The sequence below is a fragment of the Psammomys obesus genome, unplaced genomic scaffold, assembly GCF_907164565.1.
Source record: "Psammomys obesus unplaced genomic scaffold, mPsaObe1.curated_primary_1811, whole genome shotgun sequence".
Classification (NCBI taxonomy): Eukaryota; Metazoa; Chordata; class Mammalia; order Rodentia; family Muridae; genus Psammomys; species Psammomys obesus.
In genome coordinates, this window is record NW_026586550.1 from 10,818,629 (window position 1) to 10,837,298 (window position 18,670).

The 18,670-nt window shown below is 39.0% G+C and overlaps 1 protein-coding gene across 12 annotated transcripts in view; it reads left to right on the forward strand.

The window, feature by feature from the left end:
* The first annotated feature begins 1,087 nt into the window (after positions 1-1,087).
* The window catches only part of Luc7l2 (LUC7 like 2, pre-mRNA splicing factor), a 54,966-nt gene continuing 37,383 nt past the window's right edge, over positions 1,088-18,670 (forward strand). For 2 of the 12 annotated variants that reach the window (XM_055602054.1, XM_055602055.1), the window contains exons 1-4: positions 1,437-1,506; positions 4,382-4,465; positions 16,786-16,856; positions 18,424-18,518. In XM_055602054.1, coding sequence (XP_055458029.1) covers positions 4,428-4,465; positions 16,786-16,856; positions 18,424-18,518 — 204 coding nt within the window. In that variant the 5' untranslated portion in view covers positions 1,437-1,506; positions 4,382-4,427. Of the gene's footprint in view, positions 1,507-4,381; positions 4,466-6,248; positions 8,262-11,749; positions 11,811-13,777; positions 13,846-15,984; positions 16,857-18,423; positions 18,519-18,670 lie in introns of those variants that run through there. The other 10 variants (XM_055602056.1, XM_055602063.1, XM_055602058.1 and 7 more) reach the window with 9 other exon arrangements.

Below are 18,670 nucleotides of genomic sequence, written 5' to 3' on the forward strand. Positions count from 1 at the left end.
CTCACAACAGTGACACCATAGCTCAAAAAGTTCTCTGAAATGATATATACATGTATACATGCAAATTGCTGAAGATAACAATGATTAAAATTTGCATTGACTCAGTATATACTTAAATTTGCCTCGAAACTGTGATTGCCCGTTCATATTATTATATCATTATCGATCTAGCACTAGATAGGAACTCCTTAATGTATGTGCAATCATAATGAAACAACAAAAAAAATTCCTAATTTCCCTCCCATTATGTAGAAACTAGCGACGTTTCAGCTTAAAAGAATCTCCAGTTTCTTTTTGCAGTGGCCTAGGTACTTCCCATTGGCTCACTTGGGCCTCATGTCATTTGGTCACCCCCAACAGGCCTTGAGATTAGATTAAGAAATCAACTACAGAGGAAAGGTGGCAGTTAGCAGGGCGTAGGAGTGCGGGGCGACAGCCAGCCAAGAACCCACTAGGCTGTCCTGTGCCCCAGCCCTGCCGCGGACACGCCGCTCTGCAGTATGGCCTGCCTCAAGTTCTCACGTGCACAGACTCGAATCAGACTAGCAGCTTCCAGCTGTCCTAAACGCCTGCTTCCCAGGGTGCTGCCTTCGCGGGTTATTTCCTGAACCTGACGTGTCCCGGCTCGGGCACTGATGAGGGGCAGTGGCAAAAAGGCTGAGGATAAGGTTAGGTAGGTGTCCTCCTCTAGGGCTGGGCCCTCCCACGGGCTCGCGATTCCGCCAGCATCTGTCAGGAGCGCACCAACCAGAGAGCTTCCGCCGAGCTACTTACTCCGACTCGCTCTAAGCTTGGCACTTGCTAACCTGGGGCTGGGCCACCGGCGCAGCAAGCAGATAGGGCCTAGATGACCTGCAGCCGGCAGCACAGGGTTGGGCGCCTGGAGCCACTGAGGCTCCAGAGTCGGCCAAGGAGCACATTCTCGCGAGATCTGAGCTCACAGGGGGGCGGGGCCACCACGCGTGCACGCGCTCGCCAGCCGTTAAGGTGGGACCCTGGGTGGGCGGGGCGTAGCTAGCTGGATGGCGATTGGCCGAAACCTCACGGGAAACGACTCGGCGCGAGCAGCGTGCGCGCTCCCGTCGCAGCGACGGCGGTGGCGAGCGGCGTCAGAGCTCGCTAGGGGGGGTTCACGGCTTCTGGCGGGTGTCGGTGTCGGGAGGAGGCGAGAGTCGGCTTAGCCCGTGTCGCGTCTGTCTCAGGAACCGGACGGAGAGTGCGGGCACGAGGGCTCGCTCTCGAGGGGGCTGCCACCTTCCACGTCCACGCCGTCGTGAGGAGCGCAGCCCGGACTCTCCCGCGACCCCTCCGCCTCCCCACTCGCAGGCCTCGAGGCCGCGGCGGCTACCGAGACAGCGCCGCACCTCCCCCATCCCTGCCCCTGGGTCCCCCGCCCGCCAGGGCCCGGCCGGCGCCCCTCCCCCGCCCGCTACGCCGCCGCCGCCATGTCGGCGCAGGCCCAGATGCGCGCGATGCTGGACCAGTTAATGGGCACCTCTCGGGACGGTAAGTCGCTGCCGGAGCCCCGGGGGTGGGGGAGGGGCCGCCGGCCGGGGGAAGGCCTCCGCGGGGGCGCCGGGGTGCGCGCGTGCGGCTGGCGAGGGGCTCCCAGATTGGTAACCGAGGGCCCCGGCTCTCGTCCGGGCCAATCAGGGCTCGGCAGACGGGCCTGGGGGCGGTGCCCGTGCGGATTGGCGGGAACTGCTACCAATGGGGCGAGGCGGGGCGGGGCCGGGACGCAGGCAGGGGAGGTCGAGCCTGTCGGCCGGGCCGGGGTTGGGCGAGCCCGAGGCCGCCTCGCCTAGCGGGCTGCCAGCTACGGCTGTGGAGTAGGGACCCGCGGACGCCAGCTCCTTCACCTCGGGCTGTCGGATCGCCCCTCGCCGCCGTCCTCTAGAGTGCGGGCGCCCCCCTCCCGAGGCTTAACGAAACCTTCCCTACTAACCCCAGTGCCAGGGACGCTTCGTCGAGCCCTACAGAATCACACTTTTTTTTTTTTTTTTTTTTTTTTTTTTTGTGGAAAATCTGACCCAAACCATGGTTTCTTAAGTGGGAGTGTTTGGCCCCATTTTGTAGAACTGTAGGCTTTTTTTTTTCCCCCAGAGATCTCCATTTTGTTAGACAACTTAATAGAGGCGTTCCTTCAGTAAATATTGACACATTTTTAATGTGCCCTAAACAGAACCAGTTTGGAAATTCGATGCCCTCTGAAGTAGAATGGACATTTTAAAACGCAGTTAGGTTAGAATCTTTATAGGGAGTTATCTACGTGTTGGATTATCTTTTGTTCTAGATAGTTTCTAAAGTGATGAAGTGTTAATTTTTTGGGAATGATTAACTATGTACTTTCAAATTAAAGCTTAGCACATTCTTAAAAACAAATCCAAATTCTGACTTGTAAAAACTCGTTTAAGGCAAGTTCCTTATCGATTTAAATGCTGGTTTTTCTTTTCTTGACAAGTTTGACTTAAAAGAGAAGACATTTAGCTTTTGAAAATTCCATTAATTTTCTTTGAGCGCTTTGCTGAAAAATACAGGAGAAGTTAAAACCTATTTAAAATCTTTTTAGCAATACTTGTACAGCTTTCAGTGTATGGTTAAGTTTTAATAAAACTGGGAACGCTTCTTAATAGAACAACATTAAGGTAAACAAGGTGGATGACAGATTCACTTATTGTTGTGTAGAGAGGAATGGAAATTGGAACGTATTTATTTGTGTGTAGTAAGTAATCCCTTGAAAGTTAACATTAATTAAAAATAGCACTAGAATAACCTAACTTTCATATTTGGGTAAGAATGTTTATAATTGCAACATGTGTTAACTTTGCTCATTTTCAATCATGAGTGAGGGTATTTATTTAGAAGGGGCTTTGTACAGGAACCTAACAGTTCAATCTTTGTAATAACATTTAGAAATCTTTAAGGCTTCCTTATGTAGTCCTTTTAATTTGAATGGATGCCATTATTGGTATCTTCTTTATAGATAGGATTTTCTTATATTACTGGGAAGGTAGTTGGATCAAGGTAACTATGACCTAACAATTTGCTGATAGCAGCCCCCTCTAGTATTGTAAAACTGAACTATTACAGTATGTACATATACCTTTAAATTTCTCAGTGTAGTCCTAGCAGGAAGCTGGGTTCTTAAAATTCATTGTTTTTTTAATTTATATTTGTGTCTCTTTGCCCTGGATGATTTTTTTTTTTTTTTTTTTTTTTTTCCACCAGACCAATTGAACTTATGAATGAACTCATGTTTATGAGTAAACAATAGTATTTAGTTGAAATGATTTGATTTTCAGTGCTGTGTTGATTTCTAAGAAACATCAGTTCTGGCTTGGTAGGATGCTGAGGCAGGATTTCAGTGAGTTCAAGGCTAGCCTAGGATACATAGTTCCAGGCTAGTTTGAGTCAAGGCAAAACCCTGCCTCAAACAAAATAGATAGATTGATAGATTGATTGATAAGTGGAAAAGGGGGATGAATATTTAGGCAGGTGTGTTAGTGTGTTGAGACTGTAGCTCGATAAAAACAAAAACTCACTTTTTTGATATACTCGTATTAATTCTTTCATATATGCAAGATAACATAATACGTTTCTTTCTTATCACATATTTAATGAATTTGTAATTCAGGACCTTGAAATAAAATCAGAATTAGTTTATTTTTGCATACAGTAAACCTAAAGTTATCCAAGGATAGGGGATATAGGTATATCACTGAATCACATAATGGAAAATTGTGTGTTTACACACATGGGCAGCTTACCAAAAATGCTGTGTGTTTGGCTTTAAGAGGTGGAATTGGGGATCCAGAAATGGGAGAGAGATGGAAAAGGTAGGTAAGGGTGGGTATTTAAAGGAGATTTGGCTTTTGTAGAATAAAAAAGCAGCCAAAACAGCCATGACTATTTTGGGTAGTGGTGCCTAAGATGGCGATTATGCCCTAACCTTTATTATTGTCTTTGTGAAGGAGTCTGAAATGGTAAAGAAATTCTGGGGCTCTGGGAAATGTTGCTCTCCCTTTCTAAGGATTTCTTCCCTAACTTATCTAAGCATTTTTAAGTTTTCAATTGCTTGGAGATTTAAGTCTGTTGGTTAAGTGTATGATCAGTTACTTAAATCAGCTAATCACGCAAGTAATTAAACCTCACTAGAACCCTTTGGAGTAGGAATTGCAGTGGTAGGAAACTAGGTAACTCAGATTACTGGGCACTTCAAGAAAGGACGGTCTTTGGTGTGTGTGGGGCTTTGGATAGTCAGAAGGGCAGCATGATGGCATTGGGAGGTTGGGCAGAGGGATGACCAGGAGGTGGGAGAGAAATGCATAAGGGAGATGGGAGGGCCAAAGACAAACTTTGCCTTCTTTGCAATTTTGCCTAGGGCCCTGGTGGTGGCAACCGCCTGTGTGCCACTGAAAATCGTGCCGATGCCTGGCATACTGCATATATGGAAGCAGGGTACCGCGTGAGTTGAAACATTGGTCACACTATATAAAGTTTGTATATGTGAATCAGTGTAACTCAAACCCATGTAACGGGGGGAGGGGAGTCTGTCTATATTTGGAATTTTCTAATAAAACATCATAGGTTAAGGAAAAGAACACTGGGCTGAGATTCAGGAGACCTGGTTTCTAATTAGAAGCTTGGGTAAGTCACATAACCTTTTTGCCTCAAATTAAGTCTGTTGTATATGGGAAGCGAAATAATTTTCTGTGTTATACTAAAAGTGTTGAATAACTATAATTAGGTTTGTTTTTTTTTTTTTTTTTTTTTGAGAAAAATCACAATACCCATTGCTAGTATTTATTTTATCTCCAGTTTAAGATTAATTATTTTTAAAATTCTGTCTTAGAAAAGAGACAGGTAATTTATTTTTCCTAAACATATTCCAGATGGTAGCAGGAAGGCCCACATAGGAAAATTTAAGAAATATTTTGAGATTTGTTTTTGTGACAGTTGAAAGAAAGTATTTCAGTGCCCTTGATGGGCCATGGTCATTTTAACTAGATTGAATTAATTGTAAGAATGTCCCTTGGCATAAAGCTTCTTTGTGAGCACACAGTTTGGTTATAAGTCTCTGGCCATGATTCCAGAAAGACTAAGGAAGCACCACCACCTCCCCATTGGTAGGCTCAAACTCTGGGCATTGCATATTCTAGGGAAGCTGAGTTCCTAAACTATATCCTTAGGCCTAGGACCTGGACCTAGATTATATCCTAAATTTAGAAGTTTGAAGTTCAGAAAGTTGTCCTGAGGGTACCATCCTTTAAAATTGTTTTAAAATGGGCGCATAAACCATTTCTGAAAGGTTAACATGAACCAGGAATGACCGTGTATATTTAAATGTGCTTTGGAAGCCAACCTGTAGACCCAAAGTATAGATCATAGAAATAAAATTGTGTGGTATCACCCGTGATGATGGGCTGTTTTGAGCAGACTGAAGTTGGTTACAGCTGGGGATGTATCTCAGTGGGGGCACACTTTGTTAGCATGTGCAACAACCTATAGGTTCAACCCTCAGTACCACAACCTACCTTCTGCCTCTCCTGAGGGACAAAAGCCACTCCAGTGGTTGTTTACCTCCAACAGGGCTCTTCTTTGCCAGTCAGGGCTGTCGGTCAATGTTACTGTATTAGTAGATCATTGTTGGCTGTGTATGGGGCTTTGCTCGGATCCCAGCATTTGGGAGGTGGAGGCAAGAGGATCAAGAGTGTGCCAGACTCAGCTACATAGTTAATTCGAGGTAACCCCTAGGCTGCATGAGACCCCATTTCAAAAAGCCAAATCAACAAAACACCAAAACATACATAAAATTTTTAGATAATTTTAGCTATTTAGGATAGTAATTTTACTGAGCTGCATGGTACTTTCTTAGTCAATACAGGATGCTAATCTTAACTGCTAAGCAGTTGTGCAGTGTGTCATAACATATACAATTGAAAAAGATCGTCATCTTAGGTGATGCCTTGAAAAATGCAGTTCAGAAAGTAATTTTCCTATTCCTAATACAAATTTAGTAATATATAAGTAATTACATCTACATCTGTGTAGAACATTACTGCCTTTCTGCAAAATTATTGAATCAAAGGTTTGAAGTATTGTTTTTTTTCACCCTGTGGATTATCTTCATTGTAAAATCATCTTTATTGTAATTTGTGTTTCTTGATTTATCATCAACACATATTCTTAATATTCTTCTCATCTTAATGAATCATACTTATATCTTGGTGAATTGTAAGCCATCCTTTTATTATATTTGGTTCATTTTAAGTAAAAGAAGTATAGCCTTTAATGTACAAGTACACATTTTAAAAAACACAATGGAATATTTCTTAGACTAGAACATGTACATCTAAGGCCAGTTTTTCTGTATGTAACTGTTTGATATTGTTAGTGTTAAGGCATCTCCAAAACATTGAAAGCCTTGTTAGCACTTAAATAGTGAATCAGTTAAAGCTTCCCCCTCATTTTGCATTTTGAACTGTAAATAATATTTCTATCTACAGAGCAGCCCAGAAAACTAAAAATCTCACAGAACCCTAGTCTCTTGAAATCTCTGCAGTTGTTTAGCACTCAAGTAAGCCTATGTTTCTGAGACAGTATTTCAGGTAAAAACAAAAACAGAAGGAAAATGATTTTTTTATGTATTTGCAACCACTGTAAGTAGCAACTATGTTTCTAGTTAAAGTAGGATGTCAGCTAAGGATAAAAAAATGTTCAGGATGGGGACTACAAAAGTGAATAGGTGTTATGGTCATGTTCAGGTTCATTGAATGTTCATTGTAACATGATTCTTACAGACAGTGAAACTTGGAAGTTGGTGAGGGTTCAGCTAAGCAGTGGGACTGAGCACATATATATATGGTTTAACAAGAATGAAGGTCAGTAAGTGGCAAGACAGATAAATGAGATAAATGGTTCTTACTGAGCTTCCACTTGGACATAGTGACACATACCTTTAATCCCATCACTTGAGAGGCTGAAGCAGGAGTGCCTACCAGGCTGGGCTACAGAGTGAACGCTTATCTCAGACTAACAAAAAGTGAAATTGAAAGCCTGGAGATTAATTTTTTTTAAAGATTTATTTTAGTTGTTATTTATACAGTATTCTGCCTGCATGTGTGCTGGCAGGCCAGAAGAGGACACTAGATCTTATTGTAGATGGTTATGTGCCACCATATGGTTGCTGGGAATTGAACTCAGGACCTTTGGAAGAACAGCCAGTGCTGTTAACCTTTGAGCCATTTTGCCAGCCCCTGTAAGATTACATGTGTAATCTTAGCATTCTGTCACTTGGGAGGCTGAAGTAGGAAGATGATGAGTTTGAGGTCAGTCTAGGTTACACTCACAAAGTGTCTGAAGCAAGTCAGGGCAGCTACTTTGAGGAAACATAACAGTCCTACCCACCCCAATCAGTCTATGAAGAAATTGTAGACTAAGAAGATGAAAGAAGTTGGAACATCTTGTTGGAGAAAAAAAATGAGGGAGTGAAACAGGGTAAGTTTGTGACAAGAATCTTAACAGCTTTAGCACACAAAGGAAAACCAATCTGTTCCTTTTGGTTGTGGGTGGTTGTGGTTCTGTGCATGCATGTACATGCAGGTTTGTATATGTAGAGGTAAAGAACAGCTTTTGGTGTTGTCTCCCTGACCAGTGACCTGGCATTTATCTGCCTTTGTCTGTGCAGGCTGGCATTATAAGTGTGTACCACTGTGGGTAACGTTTTTTTACATGGGTTCCTTGTGCTTGTAAGAAAACACGTTAGCAATGAAGTTACTGCTCCAGCTGTTTGTTTTATACCGGTCTTGGAACTCTTGACTCAAGCAGTTCTCTTACCTTAGCTTCCCAAGTTCTGGGACAACTAGCATGTACCATTGTTCTACTCTGTTCTTTTGGGTTTAAATGATCACTTACTAGTAGCTGCTTGGGTAAAAATGGGAAGAAAGGATTATTGAGGACAAAGAGGAAAGTCATTTTTAAAAAACTAATGTTTATATCATGTTTTTGTTTTAGCTGAGTCAAAGGCATGAGAAAGTAACATTTAGTATAGTCAATTGAATAAATGTCTTATCTTGTTCCTTAACATTGGCCAGAGAAAGAACTTAACTTCTTTTTTTTGTAGAAAACACTCTCTCTATTGACCCATATGTTCTAATTTAGTTGTGAACCATGTACAACTGATGTTTGACCTATTTGAATCAACGTGAAAAGAATTTAACCAACTGCCCTTGCTGAATCTTTTGTCCTGTTTCAAGAATATGGTAAATTGTTTTTTTTTTTTTTTTTCTTGAGACCTCAGATTTCTGTAGGCCTCAATTTTATATTTTAGAGCTAAACTATCTAAAACTTTGCTTTTCAGTTAGGGAGGGTGGATATTTATGGAGGCTTAGTGAATCAAGTTTTGTGTTGTATTCAGTTCTGTATTATGCTCTTTGCAGTTAGAGCTTGAAGGTGTTTTATTTATTTTTACTTTTTTTTTTTTTTTTGAGACAGGCTTTCTCTTTGTAGCCTTGACTATCCTGGACTCCCTTTGTAGATAAGCCTAGTCAGGAACTCAGAGATCTGCCTGCCTCTGCCTCCCCTGAGTGCTAGAATTACAGATGTGTTCCACTGTGCCCAGCTGAAGATGTTTTAAATAAAGATTTGGTTCTATGGATTCTTGCTTTTTGTAAACTTATTTATTTTTAGAAGTAGGAATTCTTATATCCTAGGATGACCTTGAACTTCTGATCTTCCTGATCAACTTGAGAATGCTAGAATTTCAGACATGGGCTATTTCATCTAATTTTAGGGTGTCACACTGTTTTGGCTTCATGCATTCTTGGCAAAGCACTCTACGAATAAACATTTATTTTTCGCTAGATATAGTGGCTCATACCTGTAATCATGCCTAGTGAGAGGCTGGGCAGGAGAATTTCTGTGTTTGAGGCCAACCTGGGCTCCAGAATGAGACTCTCAAACTCTCTTAAGCACCTTCCTCGACCCCAGTCAAAAACATTTGTTGGTTACTGTTCTGGGTCACAGTGTGTCCCAGACTAGCAGTGCTGCATTCTTTAGTCTCTTTAGAGACTCAAATGCTTATTCTTGAGCTAGAAGCCAGCAATCTGTGTTTAAGAAATCTTACGAAGTTTCTTTGAATTTTTGTTTGTTTTAGGTTTGTTTTTTTGTTTTTTGAGACAGGGTTTCTTTGTGTAGCCCTCCTGGAGCTCACTCTGTAGACCATGCTGGCTTTGAACTCACAGAGATCCACCTACCTCTGCCTCCTGAGTGCTGGGCTTAAAGGCATGTTCCCATTCTCTATCCCTCTCTTTTTTTGTTTTGTTTTCATTTTGGTTTTTTTCAAGACAGGGTTTTTCTCTGTGGCCTTGGCTGTCCTGGACTTGCTTTGTAGCTCCAGCTGATCCACAGGTGGATCACAGAGATCCACCTGCCTTTGTCTCCTGAGTGCTGGGATTACAGGTGTCTACCACCACACCCAGCTTTTTTGCTTTTTTTTTTTTTTTTTGAGGCAGGGTTTCTTTGTGTAGTTCTGGCTGTCCTGGAACTTGCTCTGTAGACCAAGTTGGCCTTGAACTCAGAAGTCCGTCTTTCTCTGCTTCCCTAAGTGCTGGGATTAAAGGCTGGACCATCCCACTTCACCTAATATTTTTTTGTCTATACTTTCTAAAAAATTTACACACACACGCTCATGCAGGCTGTTGGAAGGTAATGCTTGGTATTGGACAAGGCAAGCACTCTACTGTTTGTGCTATATTCCAGCACTTGCTTTTTTTAGACAAGGTTTCTGTGTGTATACCAGACTGACCTTTATCTTCTGTAGCTCTAGGCAGACTTTGAAATTGTGGTCCTGCTTCTCCAAGCAGTTGGTGTTATTGACTGTGCCTTGAAGCCATTCTTAACTTTAATTTTAAAAAGACATTTTTATTACTCTAAACATAAATACAAATAGGGTATGCTATGAAAATACAGCTGGACTCTGGGTTTTGTTTGTTTGTTTGTTTGTTTTGAGACAGGGTTTTACAGTGTAGCCCTGGCTAGCCTGGAACTCTTCAGTGTAGAACAGGATGACCTCAACCTCTGCCTAGGAAGTGCTGGGATTAAGAGGGTACATCACCATGCTCAGTTTAGACTCTTGTCACTTAGAATTCCATATGCTTAAGGTTAGAGTTTGTCAGGTGTATTAAGTAGAAACTTTTTTCTTGAGTTAATGTTTCTTTCTGTGTGGTAAGTATCTTGTTGATAAAATTGAATGACACCCCAAATCATCTTGTGCCAATTCCATATTAGAAAATACTGTTCTAGGTATTCATTTAAGATGTAATATATATATATATATATATATATATGTATATATATATATATATATATATAGCATCTATATCTTCTCATGAGTAGAAATGACTAATCAGAAATAACAAACTTGTGAAATAGAGAGTTCTTGGCTGTGGCTAGGGAGATCATCCAGACATGCAGAATGAAATTACTTTGTTTAACTTAGCTTCTCATTTTTCCTTAGTGTTTTCGTTCATGAGATTCACCAGTTCTGCAATATTTCACAAACACAGTGGCAATGTGAAATGAGAATATAGTGATAGAAACTGTGAGGAGAGCATAATTGTGATTAATGAAAGGGGACCAAGAGGGTCATACCTGCTAGGAAAGAAGAGATGATTTATCATAGAGGAATTTGTGTCACAGTTTGATTTGTAGTATTAGAGGTAATATTTACTAAAGTGGTGTTCTGTTTTGTTCTTTTGTTAATGTATTTGCATGTGTATAATTGCTTGTCCATATGTGCTTCATGTGTACAGTGCTAGAGGAGGGCAGAAAAGGGCATTGGATCTCCTAGAAGTGGAGTCACAGTAGTTGTGACCTGCCTGATGTGGGTGTGGGGAATCAAGCATAGGTCCTCTACAGGAGCATCCAAATTCCTTTAACTATTGGGCCATCTTTCCAGGCCTGCACAGTAGTGTTTTAGTTGATTGTTAGGTGATATACTTTAGGGTATAATTAATTGATAGCAGTAAAATTACAACTACTTTCCTTGATATCCCCAATTCCCTTTAGTCCTTTTTGTTTGTTTGTTTGTTTGTTTGTTTTGAGATAGGGTCTCTTCTTTGTAGTCCTGACTGTCCTTGAAATCCCTCAAATTCCCAAAGACCTGCCTGCCTCTTGTCTTCCAAATTATTCTTTTTCTTATTTCTTTTTGTGTTTCCTTCATTTCTTTTTTAGTTTTTGTCTCTCTTGCCCAAGCTTGCCCAAGGTGATTCTTCTGCCTCTGCCTTTTGAGTGCTTGGACGACAGCATGAGATACCAATAATCCCAGAGATACTATTGTGTAAATATTTACAAACAAATACTCATATTTAAGTGATATATTCTTCTTATACTGATTATAGTTACCTAATTTTGCAAACAAAACACCAATATGAATAAACAAATAGTACCTTATACATTTTGGTCATATTTTAAAAATGGCTGGCAGAATCCTCAGAGGCAACCCTTATGAATATAACATATGTTCAGTATGACAGTTTTTCTGTTGTGCTGTTTTGTAGCTTCAAGGCTATCTTTCCTTCCTGATGCTGTGGGTTTTTTTTTTTTTGTTTGTTTTGTTTTGTTTTAACTCATTAGGTTTTCACTTATTTTTTTAGTACCCTCGTTTTTCTTCTTCCCTTTTTGATTTTTGGGAATGTTTTCCTTGATGTTTATAATTATTTCAAACAATTGAATCCTGTTTGTTTTTAAGACAGGGTCTCACTATATAGCCCTGGTAGCCTGGAACAGAATTGGGAGTGTTGGGATTAAAGGTGAGCCACCACCATACCCAGCTCTTTGGTAGTATTTTAAATTAATAATTCAATCTTTGGTTCTTTTCAGCTGTTTCTTCAAAGATGCTACACATCTTTAATTCCAGCAGTTGGGAAACTGAGGCAGAAGAGTCAGACATTCTAGCTAATGTGGTTTACATAGTGAGATACCCTGTCTCAAAAGAAAAGAAAAAAAAAAACTATAAGAATGGAGGAAAAAAAGGATTCCATTACTTCTAATTTTGTATGTAGAAAATTCTAGATAGAAGGCACCAGATAGCCAGAGTACAAGTGTTACTGTATCAGAATTGAACAGGCTGCAATTTTTGACATGTTCAGTTCTGTGTAACCTTACTCTAAAAAGTATTTTGAGATAAGGTCTCACTCTGTAGCTCTTCCCGTCAGGTCTAGAACTCACTGTGGTACCACTGGCTTCAAGTTAATGCCAGTCCTACTGCCTCAGCCTCCCAAATTCTGAGGCTGCAGGCATGAGGCGCTATGTCTGCCTTTGTGTGAACTTTTGTAGTTTAATTTCTGAAGCAACACTTTAGGCTATTGTAATGTTTCTCTTAAATCTGAGAAGTATGCTGATTTTAAAAAAAAATGCTGAAGTAGGTGTCCCCAAGAATATAATGGCACTAATTTTTGGTACTTGTCAAGACTCTATCCTTTGTATAATGAGTAAAGACAAGATTGGAGCATAGTCTTTGGATGTAGTTTCTTTAGAATTTGTTTTTATATTTCCATTATTATTATAGTAGCATCTTAAAGTTTGTATAAGCCTTTTCTCCACTTCTATTTATTTATATTTATATTTTGTGTGTGTTGCTGTTTTGCCTGGATGTATGTCTACGTGAGGGTGTTGGATCCCCTGGAACTGGAGTTACAAGTTACAGACAGCTGTGAGCTGCCATGTAGGTGCTTGGAATTGAACCCAGGTCCTCTGGAAGAGGAGCCAGTGGTCCTAACTGCTGAGCCATCTCTCTAGCACCCACTTAACTTTTTTTTTTTTTGTAATTAAAAAGCTTGTCAAGACGGTTATGGCTGGAATTATACCAGTAACTATTAGTGATTATTGTTAAAGTACAGAACTGTATTTAACCAAAGGATTATTATGAAGAAATAGCCTCTTTAGGCTGGAGAGATGCCTCAGGTTAAGAGCACTGGCTGTTCTTCCAAAGGTCCTGAGTTCAATTTCCAGCAACCACATGGTGGCTCATAACCATCTATAATGAGATCTGGTGCCCTCTTCTTGCCTGCAGACACAGATGCAGACAGATTGACTCCTCAGTATAGTAGTCACGTTGGCTCATGTGAGAACACAAGCAAGGGGTTAATTTTGCATTTCTTAAATTATCTCCTTGCCCTGGAGTAGACTAGAAACTGGCCATAGGTTTTTATATATAATTTCTACAATATTATGTGGATGTGCAGCTTATATTGGAAAAAAAAAAAAGGGTAGCAATACCTTGTCTCTTTAGAAGTTCAAGAGAGATTAGGTAAACAAGAAGCTACTACTTTTCAGTTCTTTCTAGCTCTAGCTTTCTTGTCAGGGAAGGGGATATTATTCAGAAAAAAGGGGCCTGCTGTGTTCCAAGCTGACTGAGTGATAAAACATCCTAGACTAACATCTACAGATGGTGGTAGTGGACACTTCATTTGTCATACTAGGAAAATGTGGGAGAGCTTCCCCGTCCTTGCCTCTGCTTCATTTATAGACATGGGTACTTCCATTGCTTTGTATGCTGATACATTTCCTGCTCATTCTTTTTTTTCCTGAAGCTGAGCTCTGAGCTAAGTCTATACAAAGAAATATTGACTGCTTTTGTAAATTGCTTGCCATTAATGCCTGATGATATACAGTAAGATAGGATTCTGCATACCATTAATATGTCAAGTATTACAAACTTTAAAGGTTCTTTTGAAATTACAATACTAAACTCAGTTCACTTTTGCTAACTTCACAGTTGTTGATCACATAGCATGGTCATCCACTCACAGCTTAAAAAAATACAGGGAGCATCGGAGAGAATGGGTAAAGTAAAATTTTGATGTTTTTAAAATAGCACCTAAAGTTATGAAAGTTCAATTAATTTATTGTTTGTAAGGGAGGGAGAGGGTGGGAGATATTGAGGGGGAGGGGGTTGGGAAAATAGCATGCATGTGTACATTGTCAGATACTACTTAGGCCAAGGTCTTATGTGCTACTAGTAATATTTATATCAGGTAGTAGGATCATAATTTCATATTGGATATTACAATGAAGTTTTTCTTCCTGCACAGCAGATCTGAAGGGAATTTTGAGAGCAGTAATGAGTACAGTTTGAATAGGAACCCTGGTTTTAACAGGAGGCCTGTCCATAGCCTGGAGTGAAACTGATGCCTCAGTACCACCTTAGTTTAAGTAACTGGAGAGTTACATAGTATCTGAACATAGTAGGTGACCATTATTAATAAAACTTTTGGTGCTTCTGTTCAAATGAAAAATTTGTGGCCACCCAAAATTCTAGATCAGATTCCTCACTGGACCTGGTGATGCGGGCCTATATATAATCCCAGCACTTGGAGATAGAAGTAGGAGTTTTAGAATCACAGTCATTTTTTTTTATAGTGAGTTCAAGGATAACTTGAGCTGCATGAGACCCTGCCTTAAAAGTAAAAAAGTCTAGTTCTTTATTCTAAAATCTTGACATTATGATTATATATATATATATAGATATATATATATATATAGCTTAATTAATTTTAAGTGGAAGTTAAAAATAGGGCAGAAAGACTTTTTATAGGTAATATAATTTGTTTTTGACTCAACTTGATCTAATTGCTGCCCTGTTTTAAATTTTTCTTAAATTTTATTTATATGCAATGAACATAGATTGAAGAAAGATTTTTTTTAAAAACACCAAATTCTACCCTCTAAAAATTGTACTTTTGGCTTCAGTTTGTGTATTTCCAAACATACTTAGCCATGTGCCAAAGTTGACTATAGTTTACTTACTGTTTCCACCAAACCTTCAAGCCCTAGTAAACTTTTGTCCATGATACTATTATGGTCTTCAATGCTTCTTTCTCCTCTAAGTCTTGTGTAGTGTCCAGATTTTGGCTTCTGCTTATTCCATGAAGCCTTTCCCAGTTTCTCCAATCTTTTTGGTGGTAGTTCTTCTATGTTTAAAACACCGCTTTGGCACTTGAATTACGCTGTTTTAGGTTATTGTTTATTTGTATGTTCTACTTCTCTAGTGAAAATGCAGCTCCTGGGGAGCAGAATATTTGTCTTAAGCTCTGTTTTCATTTTGTAACACAGAGGATAGGGTCACTAATTGGTTTGATTCTATGATTAGGATCTAGTATCATTGACAGGGCAGTTTCCTCCTATTATTTATTATTAGTTTTTTAAACTAATATTATTAGTTTATTAGGGGAATTAACTCAGATTTTTTTTTTTTTTTTGTACAATTAAATGACCAGGGAAGACAAATGTTGAATTGATAAGATCCTATAGTATAGGGTTATTTTGTTCATACTCACTTCCTATTTGTAGCCTTTTTTTTTCCCCCTTTTTTCTCTTATATGGGTGCTATTTACCTGGTTTCTTTTGAAAAACATGGTTTGGGCCAGATATTATGACAAAAATTAAAATTTAAAGCATTTTTGTCTTAAAATTGTATAGTTAAATTATACTTTATGTCATAAGCCCAAATTTATTCAAATTCTAAAAAATTTTGTAATTTTGCAGCCAAAATTGTTTAAAAACATATTAACCATAAAGTCTCCCAAAGTAGAACTTCTAAAATATCAATAGGCAGATCCTTACTTGCAAGTCCCTCTCAAGTATTATTATATTTTGTCTACTAGTTTTATTATTTCATTAAAAAGATTTTTATAATGGCTAGTATCTGAAAGCTATTGTTGATATTTTTGCTACAGTTATCAAATGTTTATGGAATACCTGCTTGTTTGTAGTGAGGTATTTTTGGTACTTTTGTAGTGAGGTATTTTTGCTACTTTTTTTGGCATTTATAGGGATTGATTCCTTTTTCATTTTAAAGTTTACTAGGGCTACTGTTATTACGTATTTGTAATTGTTCATGCTTTATCTAATAGTGTTTTTAGGGCATGTGTACCTTGTTATTACATTTAATGTGATTTCTTTCTTTCTTTTTTCTTTCTTAAGACAGGGTTTCTCTGTGTAGCCTTGGGTGTCCTGGACTCGCTTTGTAGACCAGGTTGGCCTGGAACTCACAGAGATTCACCTGCTTCTGCCTCCTGAGTGCTGTGATTGCAGGTGTGTGCCACCATGCCCAGCCTTAATGCAGTTTTTTTAAAGCAAAAATGAGCACCCTATTAGATGACATGTTTGATTAATGAAACTTCTGTAAATTTTAACATTATTGTAAGACCTCACGAATATCTATGAACCATGTTTTACAATTGTCTGAACTGACAATACTACTTCATTACCAAAAAGCTTAGATAGCAGGGTAATTCCTAGATTTGTAAGTACCTCTCACCCCCTAAAAATTCATCACTTTTAAAGTTCTTAACATAATCACAGTAGAGTTTTAAACTAAGTGGTTTTTTTTTTTCCTCCCTCCTCCCAGGATCAAAAAGGGTCTACCTTATTTTTCCTTTCTGGTGTGAGCTTTTTCTAGTTTGGTTCTGATATGAGACACTCACTAGTCTTCTTTGAAGCATTTCTCACATAGACCTAGAGCTCCAGTCTTGGGCTTTAATTATCTTCAGTTACATTTTTCTGTAGGCTTGTATTTGTTAAGTCAGTATTGTTAAAAAAAAAAAAAACAAACAAAAACAAACAAAACACCAAATCAAGCGAACACTCTGATTTTGTTCACTTTTGTTTTCATATACAAGAAACTTTACAGTCAACATGTACTTCTAGGTGCTGTATTGAAATTGCTGGCAGAGTCTATTCTATACAAACTGAACAATCTGGCCCCTTGTTTTATTTGTAAAGGTTCAATGTATCTATGCCTGCCTACTTCAATCTGCAAGGGAGTTTCAGAAAGGCCCCGCATTCGCCGAGCCGTGAGTTATCACTAACTTTTCAGATGTGTTAATGAATGTGGAACAGAAGCAGTTGTGTTTAAAAGAAAATAAAAGGCCATCAAAGTGACCTATATTATAGTAGCAGGCTTAAACACTAAATGAATTATTCCAAATTGTGTCACAAATAACCTACTAGAGACTAGCCTCAGAAAACCTATTGTTGAACTACTCTGAAGCTATGATTTTAGCAGTATTATTTTTCTTGAAAATGTATGTGTCCTAGTTGCAAATCAGAATGTCTTTAAATCTTTTTAACCAAGTTAAAACAATTTGAACAAAATCTTACCCCATAGTGTATAGTTGAATTAAGTTAAGCTCTTCAATGTAAGACCACTTAAAAGGGGTAAAGTTTGAACTTTTTTGTTATTCACATGTGAAACTACAGAAGTTAATTTAAGAATTACTTCCTAGTTGAAATGTTTGGAGTGCTCTAGGTATACTGTGAGCTGCAGAGGTGTTTACAATTCTCTTTGGGTTTGTTTCAATGGTTTTTGCTTCAGTAATTCACCAGTAGGTTTTCGTTTATCAGTGATATCAATTTAAGGCTAAACCACATTTTAGGGCTTACCATTCTGCATAGAGGAAACAACCTGTGAGTTTTTCTTTTATTTCTTCAGAGATTCTAAGCAAAAGAGTTGTAACTAACATTTCTATGTTGTTACTCTAGCTAGTTACCTTTCCTTTTTCTAGATTGTTTAAGCTTTTGAGTAAATAGCTATATTTGATAAGCAGGTTGGTTGCTTCTGTTGCTTAGGATTTTTTTTTTTTTTTTTAATTTTATGAGCACAGAATGTATTTTATTTTGCCTGGTTTGGCAATATATAGCACAGACCACATGAAAGTTGGATGTATGGAATCTTTGGAGGTATTAAAGTTAACATTTCATTTAGGCAATGTGGCTTTGTTTGACTGGTGTGTAAGTCCTTCTTCCAGGTTTGTACGTTCTTAAACACCTTATTCTACCCTCTAACTCCTCCCAGCAGCAAAAGGGAGACACTTCAACTGGAACAAAATAGTGGAAGAAATGGCGTCTGGGGTTCAGTGGGGATTCGCAGTGTGTATGCAATGTTTGCAAGATTACTTTTATGTTTTCAATTAATGTAAATAATTACAAAATAAATTAGTGCTTACTGTCAAGAAGAGACCATTGTATACCAGTAGAAACTCTTGGTGGGTCTGCTGCAAGTTGCTTAACCTCCTGGGGCCTCATTTTTCCTCATCTGCAGTATGAAGGAGTTGGTCTTGATAATCTGTAAAGTCCACTCCTGCTCTAAAATCTTATGCTTTTCTAAAGTCCTTTTATTTAACAGAATGCTTTGCTTTCCCACTTTGACTATTTGAATTACATTTGCAGTACATATACTGCAGCTGCATGTTGTCTAAAATAGTTTTTCTATAGGGTGTTATATAAAAACTAATCCCTCCTGGGTTGATTTATAGTGTGTGTATACAGTCACACACCAAAAGCTAGTGATAACTAGGACTTTCAAAAAATAAACTGTCTAGTTGTCTAACCTTGAATATTATTAACTTTTCTATATTACAGGAGATACTACTCGTCAACGAATCAAATTCAGCGATGACAGAGTATGCAAGAGCCACCTTCTCAACTGTTGCCCCCACGATGTCTTATCTGGAACTGTACGTGGTTATTAAATTGTCTTATTATTAGTGTGCTAAGAAAATGAAGCTCTTGGTAAAGTCCCAGTTTCTTTTCTTTGGCAAATTACATTTTATTGGTTTTAGTTTTTTGAGACAGGGTTTCTCAGTAGCCTTGGCTGTTCTGGACTCAC